Source organism: Hevea brasiliensis, chromosome 16, assembly GCF_030052815.1.
Source record: "Hevea brasiliensis isolate MT/VB/25A 57/8 chromosome 16, ASM3005281v1, whole genome shotgun sequence".
In the NCBI taxonomy this organism is placed as follows: Eukaryota; Viridiplantae; Streptophyta; class Magnoliopsida; order Malpighiales; family Euphorbiaceae; genus Hevea; species Hevea brasiliensis.
Window position 1 is genome coordinate 44,331,149 of NC_079508.1, and position 22,013 is coordinate 44,353,161.

Below are 22,013 nucleotides of genomic sequence, written 5' to 3' on the forward strand. Positions count from 1 at the left end.
CATGCCAAATATCAAGTTTTTCAGTTTTAGTTTATTTTTTATGTTTTATTTCTTCTTCTACACAAAATCTCTTGTACTAAACATAAATTGTGATTAGTTTTCTTTGATTTTGGAGTTAGGGATGCAATATTTGAGTTATTTTTTAGGACTGAACTGGGTTAGTCCCAATTTAATAAAATTTATTGGGTTTAATCCATTTCTTATGTGCTTATTTACATGCTTAGTAGGGCTCTATTAAGTTATATTCTTAATCTTTGGTTGAAGGACTGAAAGGAGAAGACTAAGTGATACATAATAAAGAAATTAGACTTAATTAGCTTAGATCTAGAAATAGACTAAGGATTAAGAGGGTTTAATAGATTGATTAAAGAACCTTATGGGTCTTGGTTAATTTTAAACTCCACAAAAGTATGATTTAATTAACCAAAACACTATTTAATTCACTCGAAAGAGATTTTAAAGGATTTTAGAATTGGTCGCATTTAAATCCATAAATTTCATAGATTAGGCTAGCTAAGAAAATCCCAAATTGACTTGAATATGAACTCTTAACTCCGAAATCATCTTTTTACAATTGTTGCATTGAATTTTACTTTTTAGTGCTTAGTTTAATCTCATTTTATTAATTTTCATCATTAATATTCTCAATTTCTTTATTTAGCCAATTATTAAATTAGTCGTTATTTGAATTGAGTCTTACATTTTTATACCCTAAACTTCAAATTTCCAAATTTCTTTTTTTATTTTATTAAAATACAATTTTAACATTGTTCATTTTACATCAAAAATTCAATTGAAAACACAACTCTTCATGGGAACGATATATTTTTTTACACTATTTGAATGACTCATGCACTTGCGGTAGTCAACATCACTGAAATTCCACCCCAAACTCCCTAGCACTTCTAGACATCGTGTCAAATTCTTCTAGCCTAGAGACTTGGCCATCATAAAATACTAAAACTAACAAATAGACCTTTCCAAAGAGCAAATGCATAAGTTTTTCCATAGTATTTTGAAAGGAATTGATCTCAGATTCTGACTATTTTCAAGAGTTAAATAATTTACTTAGTTTGCTAATAGTGTAAAACCTCAAGGTACCATTTTGTCACAAAATGAACTATGGATCTTGAACTAAAAACAAGTGAAACCACATGATATTTTTTGTAATTTCCACTTTAAGCTTTTAACCTAATTATTTAATTCCCACAATTTCAATACATTTTCTCCTTGTGATTGTATTTTCATATATATATATATATATATATATATATATATATATATAATGTTTAAAAAATTAAAAGAAAAAAAAAAACTAAAAACTGACAATGACAGCTATGGGCGGACAAATGACTAAAAAATGTTGGCATTCTCTCTATAAATAGCGTTGCTTTTCTCCGTTTAGGGCAGGCACAAGCAAGTGATCAATTGTTTTAATTAGCAAGCAGGTGCATTGCAGGAAAATGGCCACTCAAGCAAAAATTGAGCAAGACCATTTTCGTCCATCAGCAAACTTTCCCTCCAGCGTTTGGTGCTGCTCTTTTGCGTCCTTATCCTTCCAAGATTCGGCATATCTCTATCATATTTATAATTAATAGATAGTATTTTTCTTTTTAATCATGATGTTAAATTGGCATTCAACAAATGTCCGTGCAGGAGTTTGAATCGCTTACTAAAGAGGTGGAAATATTTAAAGAAAAGGTGAAAGATATATTAATGCAATCTACAGGAGGATTAATCGAAAATATTGAATTTATTGATATATTATGCTGCCTTGGAGTGTCATATTATTTTGAGAATGAAATTGAAGAACAATGAAACCATATTTTCATTGCTCTTCCCACTTTCCTCCATGAAAATGACTATGACCTTCACGTTGCGGGACTTCTATTTCGGATCTTAGGACAACATGGTCCTAAAGTGACTTGTGGTGAGTGTCTGTATATAAATATTGTCAATATTAAGAAGATTAATATGTGATGTGGGTGATCATCATGAATCAGATGTTTTTAACAAATTCAAAGACAATGATGGAGGGTTCAAGAAAGCCATCACCAATGATGTGAAAAGCCTCCTTGGCTTATACGAAGCTAGCTTTCTATGTGTGCATGGAGAAGATATTTTAGATGAAGCCCTTGCTTTTACAAAGCAATACCTGGAAACTCTAGCTGAGCAGGCAAGCCCCCATCTTGCTGAACATATAAAGAATTCTCTGGTGTGGCCAATCCATCAAAGCATGGAAAGACTAAGATTCATCAATATATATCCTTTTACGAAAAAGAGGAGTCTCGCAATGAAACCCTGTTGAAGTTTGCAAAGTTGGACTACAATCGAATTCAATTATTATATAGACAAGAGCTAGCCATTCTCTCAAGGTAAATTTTGTTTCACATGCACACACAGGGTATAGATTAATAAATTTAACATAAATTGAATTATGTTATATTATCAGGTGGTCGAGAGACTTGAATGTTACACACAAGTATCCTTATACAAGAGATAGAATTATGGAGGCCTATGTATGGGCACTTGGAAGCATTTGCGAGCCTCAGTTTGGTGCTTCTCGGTTGATGATTGCTAAGTATGTGCAAGTGGAGACAGTGCTAAATGACACGTACGACGCATATGGAACACTGGATGAGCTCTATCGTTTTACAGCCGCATTTGAAAGGTTATAGGAACTTGACATGGAATACATAACAAAATTTCAATCACCATATATGCAAAAGTGAATATAGCCCAACCATTTTTTTTCCTGCAAATTTTCAGGTGCAATGTTGATGGTATTGATGATTAACTACCCGGGTACATGAAAAATCTTTATAAGAATTTTTTGAAACTTTTTGAAGAGACGGAGAATGATGGCAATGAAGGAAGCTCTTCCAAACCTCTTATGCCAAGGAGATGGTAGGATTTGCTGGATAATACTTTCCATTTAATTAATTAGTTTGATAGTTTTTGATGGATAGTACGCTTATAGACATTGGATGACCCTTGATTTTGAGCAATTAGTTTAATATTTCATGGAAAAGAGTTTGCGTAATTGCCCCGCATAGTTTAAAAAAAAAAAAATTCTCAAGTTGAATGGCTTTATTTTTTTTTTCCCCCATTTAACATGTGTAACTGATTTCTTTCTTTTTTTCCCCTCTGTTATTAGTTTAAAAAATTGACAAGAGGCTACATAATTGAGGCACAATGGGCAAAAAATGGTTATGTGCCAGCATTCGATGATTATGTACAGAATGGATTAATCGTAAGCACTTGTGATGTCCTTGCTTCAGCATTCCTCCTTGGAATGAAGGATATAGGGATCAAGGAAATGGTATGGATAACCCAAAAATTGTTAACTCTCCCGAGTTACTTGGAACTTTGAAGAATGACATAGCAGGCCACGAGGTATCATTAATTTCACACACACGTGTATATATATATATATATATATATATATATATATATATATATATATATATATATATATATATATATGAAAATTCTAGCATGCATATAAGCACTAAAAAATATATTCTCCTGATCTGATTTCTTTGTTTTTTAAACTGAAATAATATATCATGCACAATAAAGGAGGAGCAAAAGCGGGGATACTCTCCTTCAAGTGTGGAGTGCTACATGAAAGAATTTGGTGTGTCAAGAGAGGAGGCTGTTAGGGATATTGATAAAATATTTGTAAATGCATGGAAGGACACAAATAAGGAACTACTTCTTAAGCCAAGAAGTGTCTCAAACAGGGAAATTATTCAATAGTCTCGGTGTACCAAGTCACAGGTATGACTTGGTGCACCAGATCAAACATATAACAACATATCAATTATAAAAAGTGAGTCAGAAATTTACCATAAAAATAAAATAATTTAAGTCGTATACATTACCATGGTCATCATTGTCATCAACATGAGCTTCACCCAATTTTAACCTTGCTAATTGATGATCAAGTTTGACATCAAGGTTCATTAAACCTTCTTGGCACATTTGTCTAGTACTATCATTTCCTTGACACTTATATATCAAATTGCTAGCTATACGCATCATTGAATGACGCCATACTAGCTCCACCTCTTCTTTATTCCTTAGAAAATGAATATTTTTCTCATACAATATCATTCCTCTCTTAGCTTCTTTTGTCCACCTCTTTAAAATATACTGATTTGGAATGCTAGTCACATTTCTCACACTAAAAACTCGTAAATCATGAGAGCATAAAATCCCTTTTGACTCAAACTTTTTACAAGTACATGAAATTTGATGATTAAGTATATTAAAATGAACCATGTGCACTCGTTCATTAGCCTCTTCTTTCACTTCATAAGTGCAAAATAATCCATCATTAGTTACTTCTCTCCGCAAGGTTGCAAGGCTATAAAGAAACTCTTTTTCAAATAACATGTACATTTTGCATGTATAAATTTTGACTGCATGCTCTAAAATACCACTATACTTCACTGCAGTAATAGGTTTACCATGCTTGCAATGAAAATCTTCATCTAACTCCTTTGAACGCAAACCTGCAACTATGTTCTCGTATGCAAGTGAAAATGAGTAAGGCTTGTTGTTATATTTGCTATAGTACTTTCACTTCTTTGAGATGATTTTATCCCAATAGTGAAACTACCTTTAGTGAACATGGTATTCCACTTTTCATGAGCTGTATACATAAGATTGAACCAATTATTGTCTGAAATATTATATCTTCTAATCATTTCATCTCAAGTCTCTTGAAATTCTATTACAGATTCACAACCAGTACAACATTTCTTCCATAATTTCTGAAATTCAGGATTGGAATTGAGACTTCCAAAATGGGAAAGAGCATTTTTGCTAATGAGCCATAAACATAAACGATGATTTGTAGTTGGAAACAATACCTTAATCGCATTTGACATTGCAAAATCTTGATCTGTAAAGATAGTGATCAGAGGTCGATTTCCCATTGACTCTAAAAATGATTGAAATAACCACTTGAAGGAATCAATCTTCTCATCTAGTAAAAAACCGCAACTAAACAACACATTTTGCTAATGATGGTTAACACCTACAAAAGGAGCACAAATGATATTATATTTATTAGTCCTATATGTAGTGTCAAAACTCACAACATCTCCAAAACAATCATAACCAATTCTTGCTAGCCCATCTCTCCAAAAAAAAATTAGTCATGCAATTTTTTTGATCAACTTGCACTGTATAAAAAAACATGGGATCTTCAGCCTTTTTTTTCGCTTGAAATAGTTCATCAAACTTTGAGCATCCCCTACATCAATTTTCATCAATTTCTGCTTATTTACATGATTATAACATTCTCTTTTTGCGAATCCAATATTTTCAAACCCTCCATGTTCTTCCCTTAAAAAAGAAAATGCATCATTTGTACGTATACTTGCATTTATCATTGTATTAATAACAGCAGCTTTAGCATTTGAAATAATTTGTCCTAACCTTAACAAATGCCTTTCTCTTACTAATGCTAACTCATGATTGTGTGTTGGGATAAAATGAGTAACCTTCCACATATCTTTTTCAACTGTAATGTAATGGTCAGGCTCCAATCGCTAGAGGAATTGTTCGCTTTGACCGTAGGCCTCATGGTTTTGTCTCATAGGTGAAGTAGAGAACTTTCCAGGAGATCAACCATCCTAGGATTTCTCTCAAGCGAGCACGCTTAACCCTGGAGTTCTTTTAACTCTCCATTCCATTGCACTAAAAGGTGCTTCTAATGATTAGTTACCTCATTTTATATATCTTCTCTTTCCACTCCCATTCCGATGAGGGACGTGTTTTCCATCTTTCAGGAGCTTCTTCGCCATGTCCAATGGAATCACTGGGGCACTGCCTTAGGGCCTGTGTAACAGAAGTAGTTAAAATCTTATGAATTTGAATCAATATAATTTACTTTTTTACACAGTATTTATCTACCTGATTGCATTTTACTGACAAGACATGGCCACAGGTCACTAATTGTCTACATTGCTGGTGTAACACCCTAGGCAAATCCCACATAGACAAAACACGAGAGAGATGCTAGGTTTATAAGTTGATGGTTCATAACCCCTATTGACGCGTTTTAAAATCGTGAGGGCTTCGGCCCAGAGCGGACAATATCACTAGTGGGCTGGGCCATTACATTTGTGGTATCAGAGCCGCTCCGCGTGCAACCTTGAACGATGGTGGGGCAAACCTCAGCAAGGACGCTGAGTCCCATAAGGGGGGTGGATTGTAACACCCTAGGCAAATCCCACATCGACAAAACACGGGAGAGATGCTGGGTTTATAAGTTGATGGTTCATAACCCCTATTAACGTGTTTTAAAACCGTGAGGGCTTCGGCCCAAAGCGGACAATATCACTAGTGGGCCGGGCCATTACAGTTGGAGCCTGACCATTACATGTAAAATGAATAAAAGCTTCACAACCAATTCGAGTATCCAACCTATTCACCATTTTATTTTCTGAAGAAATATCATCTAACTTAAAACCTTGTTTCGAGCAAACATATTCATGTTGTTTCATATTCTTTGATCCAACACTATATCTAACTTTCCGTTTACGAATGCTGAAACCGATTCCCAATGCAAAATTGTTGTACAAAGCAAATGCTTCCTCTTCATTAGAAACCACTCTTCCAAGTAAATTATCATCATTACTCACTTGTCGTTTTATAAAAAGATCTTCATCAATTTTAACAATATCATTCTTATCCTTTTCTACTTCACAATCACTTTCAATAATTATACCTGTATTCATATAATAATCAGCTCATAATAAATATATTAATACAAATTCTATAATAAATAAATCGTAACTAGGCCTATACTAATATGATGATGATTATCCATGACTAGGCCTATATATTAGTTCTACATAGGACAAAACACAAAAAAGAAGACTTAAAAGGTAACAGCAGCCAAGTGAAAACATCCTCTACTGACAACATAATTTAGATGTTAGAAGGGATTAATAATGAGTTAGTCAAGTTATTATAAATATATTTTGAAATATCAGAACTTTAGATGGATCAAAACAAAACTAAATTATTAATGATTATATTCAAATTTTGAATCTTGTTAAAACAAACAATTAAAAAATAATACTAAAAAATAATTTATCAAAGCACATGCTTATTGATTTTCCTTTTCCATGCGCACAAAACTAACAAAAGCCCACAAACACTTAACTGCCAATTTTGATATCTCTTAGATGCTAAGAATTAAATATCAACATGTTTTCACATTACTAATTCGATATATACTATTATTACCATAATCCAAATATACTAATTATTTATAACAGATTGGCATGAGGATTAATAAAAAATTAATTCTCGCCAAACCATGTTGAATATATTTTCAGTTTATTATTAAAATTTTTTCAGATATTACCATCATAATTCCACTTTCTCCTAATGCAAAATTTCTAATTCATTAATTAAACATAGCTTGGACTTCAAAATTATATTTTGAGATGTTATTTTCTTTGACTATATATTCATATTAAGAGTACCATCATAGTACAAAGCTCTTCTTTTTTGTTTCAATTCTTAAAATGTAAGTATATAAATAATCAATAAAAGTGAGATCATTTATGTAATTAATACCGATGGCTAATATATAATCAAAATTTATATACAAGTTTATATGGAGGCATGCCTTTTTGTTTATCCATAGTATGATTTGAGAAAGCTTCCACTAATAAAAAAAAACCTGCACTTAAGAATTTGATTTTGCAGTGGTTAGATTTTTAGTTCCCTATGTTTTTTGTTTTTTTGTTATGCATATTTAGGTTACGTGCTGTTATGAAAAAGTTTTAAAAATATGTGTCGTGCTGAATGAGAGAATGTAAAAGCTAACTATCAGCTTTTATTTATTTTTCTGAATAAGAAAGTGAATTTTAAGTTACCGATAAAGTTTTAATATTAACTGAGTGAATAAAAATATTAAATATATTAATTTTATTTATTAAATAATATAAATAATGTATCATATTATTATTATTGATTGAGTGTATCACATCATTCAGTGACACATTAAATCTGTTGAATAATTTTTCACTCAAATGTTATTCTCAATTATTTTCTCAACTTTGGACGCATGTCAGAATTTCTTTACAAATTCCTTGATTTCTACACCAACCCATCAAGTGCGAAAGATTATGTCACAAAATTATTGGTTGATCCATTTTCAATGTAAGAATGGATTGAGGAACTGAATTTGTTGTGTTGTAAAGGAAACATCAAAATAAACTGAGCGAGCTGTCCCTTAATCTGGGCGTAGTGGGTTGGTCTATTGCCCATGGTTTAGTCTGGCTTATTTTGCTAAATTTTTCCTTATTTTATTAGTTTTAATAAGATTATATATATATATATATATATATACATATATATATATATATATATATATATATATATAAAACTGAGTGAGCTGTGTTTCAAATATCCTCAAAATTGATTTTGAAGTTTGGCTATTACGATATGTGATCCAAAATTAAAAAATTTAAATATAATTACCAATTACCAAAAGTAATTGGCCTTTTATGTTCAATTGATTTATTTTACGTGGGACAATTAATTAGGATAATGTAATTAATTAGAATTGAATAGTATTTTTATGTCATTTTGATTTGGTATTATTATTTTTTTATTGATAATTTGATGTTATAAATATATAATTGTTTTTATTTTGTTAAAAGGAATGTAATCAAGTTGCAATTTTAAATGTAGGAACAAATAATCGAGTCAAATTAGAATCGAAATCAAAATTGAAACTAGAACCAAATTAGAATCGAAAGCACTTAAAAAATAATTTTTATATCAAGTTTGATTTAACTTCGGGTTTTATATATTGGATGCTACTATCTAAATACATTTATATGAACTATTTATTTTAAAACACATGTTGCAGGTGCATTTATAATTTATTATTAACATAAAAATATTTAAGTTCACTATAATGTAAAATATATTGAACATAATCAATATTTAATATTGATCAACAGTAATTAATTTACGCCTAAATAGATTAATAAAATGTAAATTAAAATTTTATTTATATATAATATGAAATATTTTATTTTATATTTTTCTCACATATAATATATATTATTCTTTATGATTTATTAACATATAATATTTAGTTAATGTATTTTTTACTATCAGATAAATAAAAATAAAGAATGAATAAATACCAATAAAGATTAAATACAATTAAATATTTCATTTTATTTCTCATCAAAAGAATGACATTTTCTTTTGAAAATCCTAACTATTTTGAGCATGATACTGGGGAATTTTATTTATAAATAATAAATATTCTAGAAAAATTATAAATTAATTAGATTTTAATTTTTCATATAGACTCTATATATGTATAGGAACTTTATAATTATCAATAAAAAAAATTAATATGTAATTATGTGTTTTATTACTTTATTGTCTTCTCTTATAGATAATAAATTTTGTTTTTTTTACCGATTTATAATTTTTCACTTATATTTTTAAATAAAATTTTAATTTATAAAGTATATATATATGTTTCATATTTTTTAATTCATGATGATTTTATAATAATAATAATAATAATAATAATAATAATAATAATAATAATAATAATAATAATAATAATAATAATAATAATAACTTCTGTTAATAGTAATTCATATGAATGTTTAAATTCTATTTGTTTTTCTTATTAAAAATTAAGAAGTCTTTAATTTTTAGCTTTTTTTAAATCCAATTATGTGAAATAAATCTAATTATGAGAGAGATTTATCTGAATTTGAAGTTTAACTAATCTAATATTGTGTCCTTGTATGTTATTAGTTTAATATATATATATATATATATATATATATATATATATATATATCATATTAGATTTAATATTTATATCTAAATTAAAATAATAGTTTGAAGCATATAATTTTATAATGTTAAAATTATTCCGTCTTTCTCATATATAAATAATATCAATTAAAGTAAAGTTTAATTTCTTATATGAAAGCTAACAGTTCTCCGATTTTATTATTTCAATTTTATTTCTTTTTCACATTTTTCATCATTTCAGTATTGTTGTCCGGTATTTCAATTAAAATGCAATTAACATAAATAATTATAGTAGCATTTTAATGGCTTAATCATGTTTATTTCTTAATAACATGTTAAATTAAGTTTAAAAAAAATGTTAAACTAAGTAATAACATGTTTAAATGTGTGAAAATAAATTTTATTTTTTATAAAAAAAAGTTTTACTTAGTTTAAAAGTATAAGTATTGAAATATTCAATTTGAAAAAATAGACTTAGATTTTTAAATAGAAACTTTTAAATACTTTTACATTACTTTCTAAGTAAGAAAAGAATTATAGTTAAAGCAAAACTTCTATTTTTTTTTCCCCTCTTATTATTTCAACAACTAATAATATACATTTTTCAGTTAATTATATTTTTATGGATAGATTAATATTAGAGTTGCATTAAAATTTATAATGTTGTAAATAATGTAAATGATTAAGGGTATTTTTGGCAGTTCTAATATCCCTCCCTCCCACTTATATATATATAAATACATTGCCTGTACATCAATTTTAGTTTTAATTATTTTTTAAAATATTTATAATTGTGAATATTATATTTTTATTAAAATATAATTGTCTTTAATTTATTTGATTGTATTTTATAATTATATTTTTTAGAAAAATAATAATACTTATATTGGATTACAAATTCAATTTACTTAATCTTAGTTTATGCAGGTTTGATTCAACTTCATCAAAATATAATGGCATATTTTTCTCTTTTAAATTTTATTTTAAGATTTAATTTTACGACTAAATTAATTTTAAACTCAATTAAATTTTTAATTTTAAAATTTTCAACAATTAGTCTGAATTTAATTAAATTTTTGAAATTTTATTTTCTAACTATTAACATCTAATATATATATATATATATATATATATATATATATATATATATATATAATTAAAGAACTATATATTTTTTTAAAAATTAATCATTTATTTTATAAGTAGTACATATAAGATATAATTAATATAAATAAAAATTATACTTATCACATATATCAAAAGTTTTTGAATTTTGATATTTTTTTAATATATACAAATACGTATAATATGTTGATGTAATATCAAATAAATACTATATAAAAAAAATCTGACACAAATAATTCAAAAAAAAAAATCTGAGTGCTTTATAATTTTTAACACTTGAATGTATACATAAGCTTCTGAAAACTCTTTTCATATTCATTACTCTATTCAAACTTCTTATTCTTATGAGTTAACTTAGTTATTGGAGTAGCTATGTAACGATCGGGAACCAGCCACTAGAGGAATTGTCCGCTTTGGCCATAAGCCTCACGGTTTTGTCCCATAGGTGGAATGGAGAACTTCCCAGGAGGTCACCCATCCTAGGATTTCTCTCAAACGAGCACGTTTAACCCTGGAGTTCTTCCAACTCTCCAGGCCATTCCACCAAAAGGCGCCTCTAGTGATTAGTTCCCCCATCTTATATATCATTACTTTTGAGCCCAAGACCATCTCCGTGCTTTGCCGATGTGGGATTTGCCTAAGGGATCATCCTTTCGCAGGACCTATTTCCCCCCCTTTCGGGACTCAGCGTCCTCGCTGAGGTTTGCCCCACATCGCCCAAGAGGCACGCGAGCGCTCTGATACCAATTGTAACGATCGGGAACCAGCCACTAGAGGAATTGTCCGCTTTGGCCATAAGCCTCACGGTTTTGTCCCATAGGTGGAATGGAGAACTTCTTGTAACACCCTCCCCGTAGCAACTCCGCATACCATCGCTCCGTGATCTGTCGGTCCTGACAGCTAGAACGTCCGAAAAAATATTTAAACTAAAGTCAGAACCATTATTAACTCAAATATTAATAATAAAAATTTATTAAAAATTTTAGAAATAAAATGCAAAGATGTCAAATGATCCTGTGCCCAAGCGATGGGTAACCAGAGGTAAGTTGCGGTTCTCGCAATGAGGAGCCCTAGACCCGGGGAAAAATTCATAAAATAATTTTTGGGACTCCAAAGAAGGGTCATTGAGATTCCTATGGCATTAGAATGCCAAGAAAATATTTAGAAAAATTTTTCAATCGGTACAGACAATTTTGACCCGTTAAGCCAAACGGAGGGCATTTTGTTCATTTCGCCTTCAGAGGTGATTTTTGGCCGACTTGTCCAGTTAAGTAAATAATTAATATGACATAAAATATGAATAAACATTACTAGAAATTAAATTGAAATTGAGTAGTGAAGAAAAGAAAAGAAAAATCAAAGAAAAGCTCATTTATGACATATTGATGATGTCATTTATAAATTATGACCAATCACAATTAAGCCATCATTTGACTAACTAATAAAGAGACTAAATGAAGACCAAATAACCAAAAATTACAGCAGCCATTCTTCTTCTTCTTCACCAAAACGTGACTTCTCCCCATCTCCCTCCATTGATGCACTCACCCAAGCTCCAAAACCTAGCCAATTACACCATAAAACCCCTATATGCCTTCATAAAACTTGGTCCTCACACCTAGAGCAAGCTTTGGACAGAAAAAAGAAAGGAAGAAAGTGAAGTTTTGAAGTCTTAGAAGTGGCTCCATTCAAGGTTAGTGCACATATGTATTTAAAACACATTAATTCCATGTTAGAGATGTGTAATAGGTAAGAAATTGTGGAATAAATGAACCAAACCCATGTGTATGAATGCCATGAATTTCGGCAGCCATATTGAAGGAATAGAAATGAGGGTTTTGTTGGACTTAGAGTGGATTAGAAATGATGTTTAAGATACATATACACAAGGATAATAAATTGATATGCTAACTAAGGCATCTTGTAGAAAACATAAGGTGAAGCTAGGGTTTTGGGGGAGTGAAAATTGATTTGGCTTATGAAATTGTTAGAGCACATTTTAATGGTCAATTAGTGACCATTTTAGGTAAGTTGACCATATTATGGACTGAAAAATAGGATTGCAAAGTGAAGTTGTAGGCTGCCCTAGGACAGCAGCAGAGGGACTGAAAATTCAGTCCACTTGCACTGCTATAACTTGGGCTGTGTTGGTCCAATTGGTGTTTGGCCAATTGGACATGAAACTAGGCTTATAATGGCACATTTTTGCTGAAGAAACCATGCCCAAAAGACCAAAGAAAAAGGACCAAAACTTGGCCCCAATCCGGACACCCTGCAACAGCCCTCAGAGAATTGACCAAATGAACAGTAACTGTTCATTTGGCCATAACTCACTGTATATTTTGTTAATTGACCTGAAATTTTTACAGCAACAAGATAAGATATAGACAAACAACTTTCATGAAGAAACCTACCCCAAATAATGCCATTAACCCATTCAAATGATTGGGCAAAGTTAAGTTATCAAACCTGCAACTCTGCAGATTTACATTTGAACAGTAATGTTTGGATGACTATAACTCCCTCTAGAAAACTCGGATTTAGGCGATTCTTGAACCGATGGAAACCTAAGGTATGGTAGAACATGTCTTATGTAGATAGTTAGACCAAATTATGATCTTTACTTGGTCAAATTACTGACCAATGTTGGACCAAAATCAAAACCCAAAATTTCAGCATGAACAGTACATGTGAACAGTAAACTTATTTTGGCCATAACTTGAGCTACAAAACTCCAAATGGAGTGATTCAAAAAAAGAAATTCAACTAGACAAAATAAGGAACAACTTTCATGTTTACCGTTTCCTCAAATTCCCACTGTAGAAATATCAAATGGAACAATAAAGATGAAGCACCAAATCTGAAAATTTTGTTCAATTAGCATTAAACTTAGAAATGGTATTGGCAACCAATACCAACAAGTTTGAAATACAAAATGTGGTATGTTTGAGGTGTTAAGACCAATACACCTATTTTCTATTCAAAAGTCAATATTTTTATTGACCAATGAGGTGAATAGTGACACTAAAATCAAAAATTGGCAATTTTGCCAAAATGACCTAAGCTTTGAGAAAGTGACCAAAACCAACAAGTTTTGAATACAAAATGTGGTATGTTGGGAGTACTAAAACCAATGTACCTATTGTTTATGCAAAAGGCAACATTTTAGTTGACTACTAAAATGAATAGTGACATGAAAACTTGAAATTCAAAAATTGTGAAACTTAAAAGTGCAAAATGCCCCAGTAGGCCTAATGTGATTGGTTTGGATAGATTGGCATGCCAATAGGGTATTGTTTTAGCAGTACTGCGAAAGGCTTTATGCCTGTATTCATGGCTTTATGCCCGTATTCATGGCTTTTATGCCAGTATTCATGGCTTTTATGCCCGATTATGTGATATCATGGCTTTTTAGCCATACTGACTGCATACATGGTTGACGTTCTGCCCCATGGTATGACGCCCGAGACACCGCTGTCCAAAGGCCAACGACCGTTATCCATCCACATCCAAAGATAGGTTACTTGGGCACGGAAAAGTATAACTGTGATTGAACTGATTATTAAAGAAAATACGAAAATTAAGTATCAGGAATGATTACAAAAATACAAAGAAGCTCAATATCATGAAGAAAATAATTAACGAAATGCATGAAGAAGTTAATATTATGAAACATGATTAGCCTCGACTACACAATAAGTTAGTAATTATTCATTTATTATGAACACAATAGCAAGGAAATTATTATTTTTATTTGCATATTATATTTTCTTGTATTATTGGCACCACTAAGCTTTATGCTTAGCGCCGCTTTGCAACGCGTAGGTATCAAGATTTGGACAGAGGGCCCGTGAGACTACGATTCGGTAAGGCAGTTCACAGTTCTGCATAGCGTCCGTGTCACCTCACAGACTACAGTGCATTGGTAGGACACTAGGTCCCATTTTGTATTTTATGTTTTTTGTAAATTTTGTAATTAAACTCTTATTTTATCATGTGTATTTGAAACAAATGTAATATAATTTTGTATTAATGTAAGTACTTGTAATTTGTGATTATAAATCACATGTGAGAATTTATTTATGATTTGAGTATAATGATGATGTGAAATGAATGAAGGACAAATAGAGGAATTGTTAATAAATTGTTGTAAATTGATGTGATGCAAATGGATCAAATGAGATGAATGATTGAGAAATGAATGGTTGAAAAATGTTGAGATTATAACAAATGGAGTTGAGATGATTGAATATGAATATAGGAAGTGTTTTTCACAGGTTTCGAAGAACAGTTTTCTCCATTTTTAGCAGATCTGTCGGATTTTCTATAAAATTTTCGGAACCTCAAATAAATAATAATTTCGATAAATGGCTTAAAATGAATTATATTTCACAAGTTATATTCAAAACTATGATAAAAATGAATTAAGATAAAATAGAGTGCTCCGGCACACTGAGTGGCATAACTTGCTCGGCTACACTGTAGTCGGGTAAGGGGTGTCACAAGCTATCTTGGAGAAATTAGATACAAATCTCCTATAATAGCCAGCCAAACCTAGGAGACTCTTGATCTCTATCACTGTGGCTGGCTTTGGTCAATCCGCCACTGCTTCTAACTTCTTAGAATCCACTTCGATTCTATTCTCTAACACTATATGCCCTAAGAAAGATATATTCTTCAGTCAGAACTCACACTTGGAGAACTTGGCATGCAACTGATGCTCCCTCAGTGTCTGAAGAACTATTCTTAGGTACTATGCATGCTCTTCTATACTTCTGGAATATACCAAAATATTATCAATAAAGACAATTGCAAAGTGATCCAATGGCTGTCTGAATACACTATTCATGAGATCCATGAATGTAACTAGGGCATTTTTTAACCCAAACAACATCACAAGAAACTCATAATGCCAGTATCTGTTCAGAAAGGCAGTCTTCGGAATATCTAACTCCTTAATCCCCAACTAGTGATATTCAAACCTCAAATCTATCTTTGAAAAGCAACTGGTTCCAGCCATTTAATCAAACAAGTCACCAATATGGGGAAGAGGGTACTTGTTCTTCGTAATTATCTTGTTCGACTGTCTATAATCAATGCACAGCCTCAAGGATCTATCCTTCTTCTTTGTAAACAGTACTAGAGTTGTCACACCCCGGCTTAGGGGGCCCCAGCTCAAGCCCCTCTAGTGAGCCTTCTTGCCAGCGTACCCTTCTAGAGGCCGGGCCTGCAACTCAAATCAGTACTGTCCGCTTTGGTGGAGTTAATCCCTTGGCCCTGCAGAGCTAGGATTCGAACCCATATCACCTCACGGTTTTACTCGCCTCTTACCAATTGAGCTTACCAATTGAATCCCTTATCCACCAATTCTTGCAGCTATTCTTTTAATTCTTTTAACTCTGCAAGAGCCATCCTATAAGGAGGAATAGACATGGGTCTGGTTCTAGGCACTAGATCAATTTCAAAATCTATCTTCCTTTCACATGGCAGGCTGGATAGTTCCTCAGGAAACACATTTGAAAACTCTCTTACCATAAAAACTGATTTTGGTCCACTTTTGTTCTCCATAACCTCTTTAACAAGGGCTAGAAACCCTCTACATCCTTTTTGGAGCATCTTACTAGCTTGTGTTACGGAGATCATCCCCTTCACTAATGATGTCTAATCTCCCTAGAAAACTATCTCTGATCCATCTGGTCCTTTGAACTTTACTACTTTATTTCTACAGTCTAAGGTGGCATAATTGGCTGAGAGCCAATCCGTCCCAAGAATGACATCAAAATCCATCAATTATAGGACCACCAAGTTCGTTGAAAAACATTTATCCTCTACTATCACTGGATAGGCATACAGATCATCTTTGTCACCAAAGGATCCCACTTAGGCCCACTAATAAGCAATGGACATTGTAGACACAAAACAACTAAACCCAATCTTAAAACCACTTCAGGGTTAATAAAAGAATGGGATGCACTAAGATCAATCAAAACATGTACATCAAAACATCCAATGCAATGGTTACCTGACACCTGTCATGATAAAGATCCGTGCCGGTGCTGTTGAACCCTTTCCATGAGAGCCTGCCATAGAGGAAGAAGAACCTCATCCCCCAACCTATCCCCTTCTTGATGAGGGACCCACCGAAGTCTGTCTCGCTACCAATTGAGCCATACTACTTGACTCAGTCTGCTGCTAAGAAGCCACCCTTTCCATGTTAGGACACTCCCTAGACATGTACCCCTCCTGACCACATCTGTAATATTAGGAAGTTCCAAACCTACAGAATGTAGTGTAAATCAATAAATCAAAATAAAATCAATTTATTTTTTTTTTAATTCAATTCAATTCATATTGTCATATTCAATTCATATTTTCATTCTTTTAATATTAATTTATATTTTTAGAGATTATTTATGTATGAAGTCTCTTGGGCAATGAGTAGATAGCCTTGCCGCTTGGGTGGGGGCTTATAATGTGGGTTTAAGAGAGTATTTGACTTAATTTATGAAGATTAATTTATAAATACTTAATGCTTATATGCTAATTCAAGTTTACAAGCATTTAAAATTTTAAACAGTTATGTGTTTGGTTGAATTACTTATAAGTGATTGATAAACAGTTGATGTATTTGGTATAGCTTATAAGCATATTTATTATTAAAATAACTAAAAAGTATATTAAATGAGATTAGAAATAAAATTTTAAAAATTAAATAAAAATAATATTGTAATGGCCTGGCCCATTAGTGATATTGTCCGCTCTGGGCCAAAGCCCTCACGGTTTTAAAACGCGTCACTAGGGGTTACGAACCACCAACTTATAAACCCAGCATCTCTCCCGTGTTTTGCCGATGTGGGATTTGCCTAGGGTGTTACAATCCACCCCCCCTATAGGACTCAGCGTCCTCGCTGAGATTTGCCCCACCATCGTTCAAGGTTGCACGCGGAGCAGCTCTGATACCACAAATGTAATGGCCCGGCCCACTAGTGATATTGTCCGCTCTGGGCCGAAACCCTCACGGTTTTAAAACGCGTCACTAGGGGTTACGAACCACCAACTTATAAACCCAGCATCTCTCCCGTGTTTTGCCGATGTGGGATTTGCCTAGGGTGTTACAAATATACTAAAATACTTGGTCAAATATAAGTATCAAAATGGGAAGTTAGTCCTCGCCAACTTTTTTTTTTTTTTTTCTTTTAGCTTGTAAGCTTAGCTTGTTAAAAAATATTATAAGTAAACAGATAAATTTATTTTTAGAGCTTGTAAGCTGGTTTCACTAACTTATAAGTTAAGACAAACAAACTGTAAAACAAAAAAATCAATGTTCTAAATTTTAGTTATATATTATGTTTTTAAATTTAATTGATAAAAAAAAATTAACAGCATATTAAAGAAAAATAATAAATTTATGAAACTTTCTTTTTATTAACACCAATCTTATAGAATAGATATGATAAAAAAATAAAAAATAAAATTATTATTTAATTTAGTGTTTTTAGATTTTTCGATAATACTAGTTAAGTATTATTCATGTATTGTGAGCTGAATTGATATGATTTACAGAGCTTCCTCTTTTCGATGCTTGTGACGAGTTCTACCTCTAAAAATTATAAGAAGTTTAAAGGTCTTATATAATGGTGAATGGCCAGTTAACTAATTGGTTAGTTCTAACCTTTTAATAATGATTACCTGATTGGTCCAAGCCTAAGTCTTACCCTTTACAAACTCTTATCTCAACCCACTTATTCGCCTCCACTTGTTCAATAATTCAGTTCAGTGATATGGTATCAAAACAGGTCTAGCCTGATTCAAATCAAATGTCAAGGTTTCTTTATAAGGATGGGCAACCAACTAATTAGCTAGTTCTAACCTTTTAGCAATGGCTGTTACAAGTCTAAGAAAAGCTCATCTCATACTTCATGGATTCTTGTCTTGACCCACTCATTCGCCTCCGCTTGTTCAATTCATTTCAATGATATGGTATCAGAATAGGTATTGTTCAATTCAATTCAAGTGTCAAGGTTCACTTACAAGGGTGAATGGCCAACTAATAGCTAGTTCTAATATTTTAGCAATGCTTAGTCTAAGTCCAAGTGAGCTCATCTCAGTATCTCACACTTCACAAATTCTTATCTCGACCCACTCATTCACCTCCGCTTGTTTAATCCAGTTCAATGATAACTTGTAATTGTTCATACAATAGAAGTGAAAATTACTATCAGATTCTTTTTCACACAATGAGATTATAGATCCATGCATTTGCACCTTTAGTAAACTTTCAAATTCATTCAAATTATCTCAAAGAAACTCATAATACTATGTACATTCCATCCTTACCTTCTGGACAACTCATGGTCACTTCATAAATTTGTTTCTTGTCAATTATGTGCTGCATTAAATCCACAATCCTAGGGATACATAGGAAAAACAATAAGTTTGCTTGAATTGGTTGTTGGGAATGAAGGGCCATTTTGTTTCAGTGGAAGTCATGTTAATTATTGGAATTAATAGTTTGTTGCTAGCTTATTATTGTCGTTGATTATATTTCCTTAAATGATGTGCCTTCTTAATTGTGTTACCACAAGTCTAGTAATATTGCAAAGGCCTAGTGTTGAGTATATCAAATGTACTATGTGCCACGATTCTCCCTCTAGGAAGTATGAGTGAAGCAATTCCTATCAAAATTGAATGTAATATTAATTTATTAAGTGTTTTAAACTTGAACAAGCATGGAGAATTGCCTGATGATGCAAAGGCCAAGTAGTTACATTCTTTGTCAAAGATTATTTCCTTTTTCTTTGAAGGACCGAGCTAGAGAGTAGTTATATTCTTTGCCACCGGGTTCTATCACAACATGGGATGAACTTTCTCAAGCATTTTTAGCTCAATATTTTCCACCAAGCAAGATAGCTAAGCTAAGAAATGAGCTGGCTTCTTTTAAACCTAGAGATGATGAAAGCTTATATGAAGCATGCGAGAGGTACAAGGATTTGCAAAGAAGATGTTCACATCATGGGATTCCTAAGTGGATGCTTGTTCAACACTTTTACAATGGAGTTTCACCAGGTATTAGAAGTACAATTGATGCATCTTCTGGAGGTGATCTTATGGAGAAATCTGAAGATGAAGCTTTTTCTGCTCTTGATAAAATTACTTGTAACAATTACCAGTGGAGTTGTGAGAGGAATGATATCAAGAAACTAGCTGGTATGTTTGAGCTTGATGCCATGAATATGATTAATGCTAAGTTTGATGCTTTGACAAGGAAAATGGATAAGCTAACCATGAAAGTAGATTCTTCAGTTGGAGGTTCTAGTAATTCAGTAGAAGTTGGAGCTGTAAATGTCAATTGTGCAGCTGATTTTTCTGCACTTAGTCAAGATTTTTCAAGTAAGCAAGTGGATTATGTGGGGAACTACAATCAAAGACCAAGCGGTAACCCATTTTCTGCAACTTATGATCCAGCATGGAGAAACCACCCAAATTTCTCTTGGGGAGGTAGACAAGGACAACACCAAAATTTTTAGCAACCTTCTGGGTATCAACAACATTAGAATTTTCAGCACAATAGAGATCCTCTTCCTAGAATTCCTAAACCTCAAAATGCACCTGCTCCACCACAACCACAACAACCTCTACCACAGCAAGCACAACCAGACAAGACAGCTAGATTGGAAGCTATGATTAAGACTCTACTTGTGAGCCATCAAAGTCAACAAGATATGATTTCTCAATTAGCATCTAAAGTAGATCAAATAGCAACACACAATAAGATGTTAGAGAATCAAATAGCTCAATAAGCTAGCTCTTCAGACAACAAAGCATTTAGGAAGCTCCCTAGCCAACTAGAAAATTCAAGGGAGCATTGCAAGGCTGTTAAATTAAGAAGTGGAAAAATATTGGAGAGTGGAGATAAAAAGATTGAAGAGAAAATTGAAGAAGAGAAAAACAGAGAAGGAGATGAAAAAATTGAAGTTGAAGTTAGAATTGAAGCTATGAAAGAGAGTTCAGTGGAAGAAAAAGGAAGTAAAGAGAGAGAAAGAGTAAAGAGGAAGAACCTAAATATGTAGCACCTAAAGCCTACATGCCATCTTTACCATTCCCACAAAGGTTCTAGAAAGTAAAGTTGGATAAACAATTTGGGAAGTTTTTAGAGGTATTAAAGTCTTTGCATGTGACTATTCCTTTCACTGATGCCTTAGCACAAATGCCTTCATATGCTAAATTTTTGAAGGATATTTTTTCTAGTAAGAAGAAGTTGGAAGAATTTGAGACCGTAGCTCTCACAGAAGAAAGCAGTGCTATTTTGTAAAATACGCTTCCACCCAAACTGAAAGATCCTAGTAGTTTTTCCATACCATGTCACATTGAGGATATCAGTATAGATAAGGCTTTATGTGATCTTCGAGTTAGTGTTAGTCTAATGCCATTGTCTATCTATGAGAAAATGAAGATTGGAGAAATAAAGCCTACCACCATTTCACTACAGTTAGCAGATAGGTCTATTAAATTTCCAATTGGGGTGATTGAGAATGTTCCTCTAAAAGTTGGAAAATTTTTCATATCGATAGATTTTGTAGTATTGGAGATGGAGGAGGATATACACATTCCTATTATTCTTGGTAGACCTTTCCTTGCTACTGCTGCGGCTATGATTGATGTAAAAAATGGAAGGTTTACTTTAGAAGTTGGGGAAGAAAAAGTTGAATTTAATTTGTTTCAAGCAATGAAAAAGAAAGATGATTCAAATTCATGCTTGAGAATTGATGTGATAGATGAAGTGGTCAAAGAAGTGCTTAAAAAGAAACATCCTAAAGATCCCTTAGAAGCTTGTTTGGTTTACAACATCAAAAAGGGGGATGAGATTGAAGAAGCTGCAGAATATGGTAAAATCTTGGAAGGAAATCCACCTTTGTCTATGGCTAGTATTGAGAAGATTGGAGATTTGAAGCAAGATACAACTTCATCATCAATGCTTGAAAAAGTGAAGCACCGAAGGTAGAGTTGAAGCCTCTTCCAACAAATCTCAGGTATGCTTCTCTTGGTCAAAATTCTACATA

General features: G+C 32.1%; 1 protein-coding gene, 1 non-coding gene and 1 pseudogene across 2 annotated transcripts; 2 read left to right on the plus strand and 1 right to left on the minus strand.

Moving 5' to 3' along the window:
• Window positions 1-1,463: 1,463 nt before the first annotated feature.
• LOC131174627 (probable terpene synthase 8) lies at window positions 1,464-2,797 on the plus strand. The gene is made up of 5 exons (XM_058138383.1): window positions 1,464-1,546; window positions 1,969-2,176; window positions 2,236-2,375; window positions 2,453-2,671; window positions 2,770-2,797. Exons 1-5 carry the CDS (start codon window positions 1,464-1,466, stop codon window positions 2,795-2,797), a joined length of 678 nt encoding a protein of 225 aa, XP_057994366.1.
• LOC110647725 (probable terpene synthase 8) overlaps window positions 2,774-22,013 on the plus strand; it is a 39,285-nt pseudogene continuing 20,045 nt past the window's right edge.
• On the minus strand, window positions 19,866-19,972 carry LOC131175056 (small nucleolar RNA R71). Its single transcript, XR_009145216.1, has one exon. It is a non-coding gene; the product is annotated as a small nucleolar RNA R71 (small nucleolar RNA).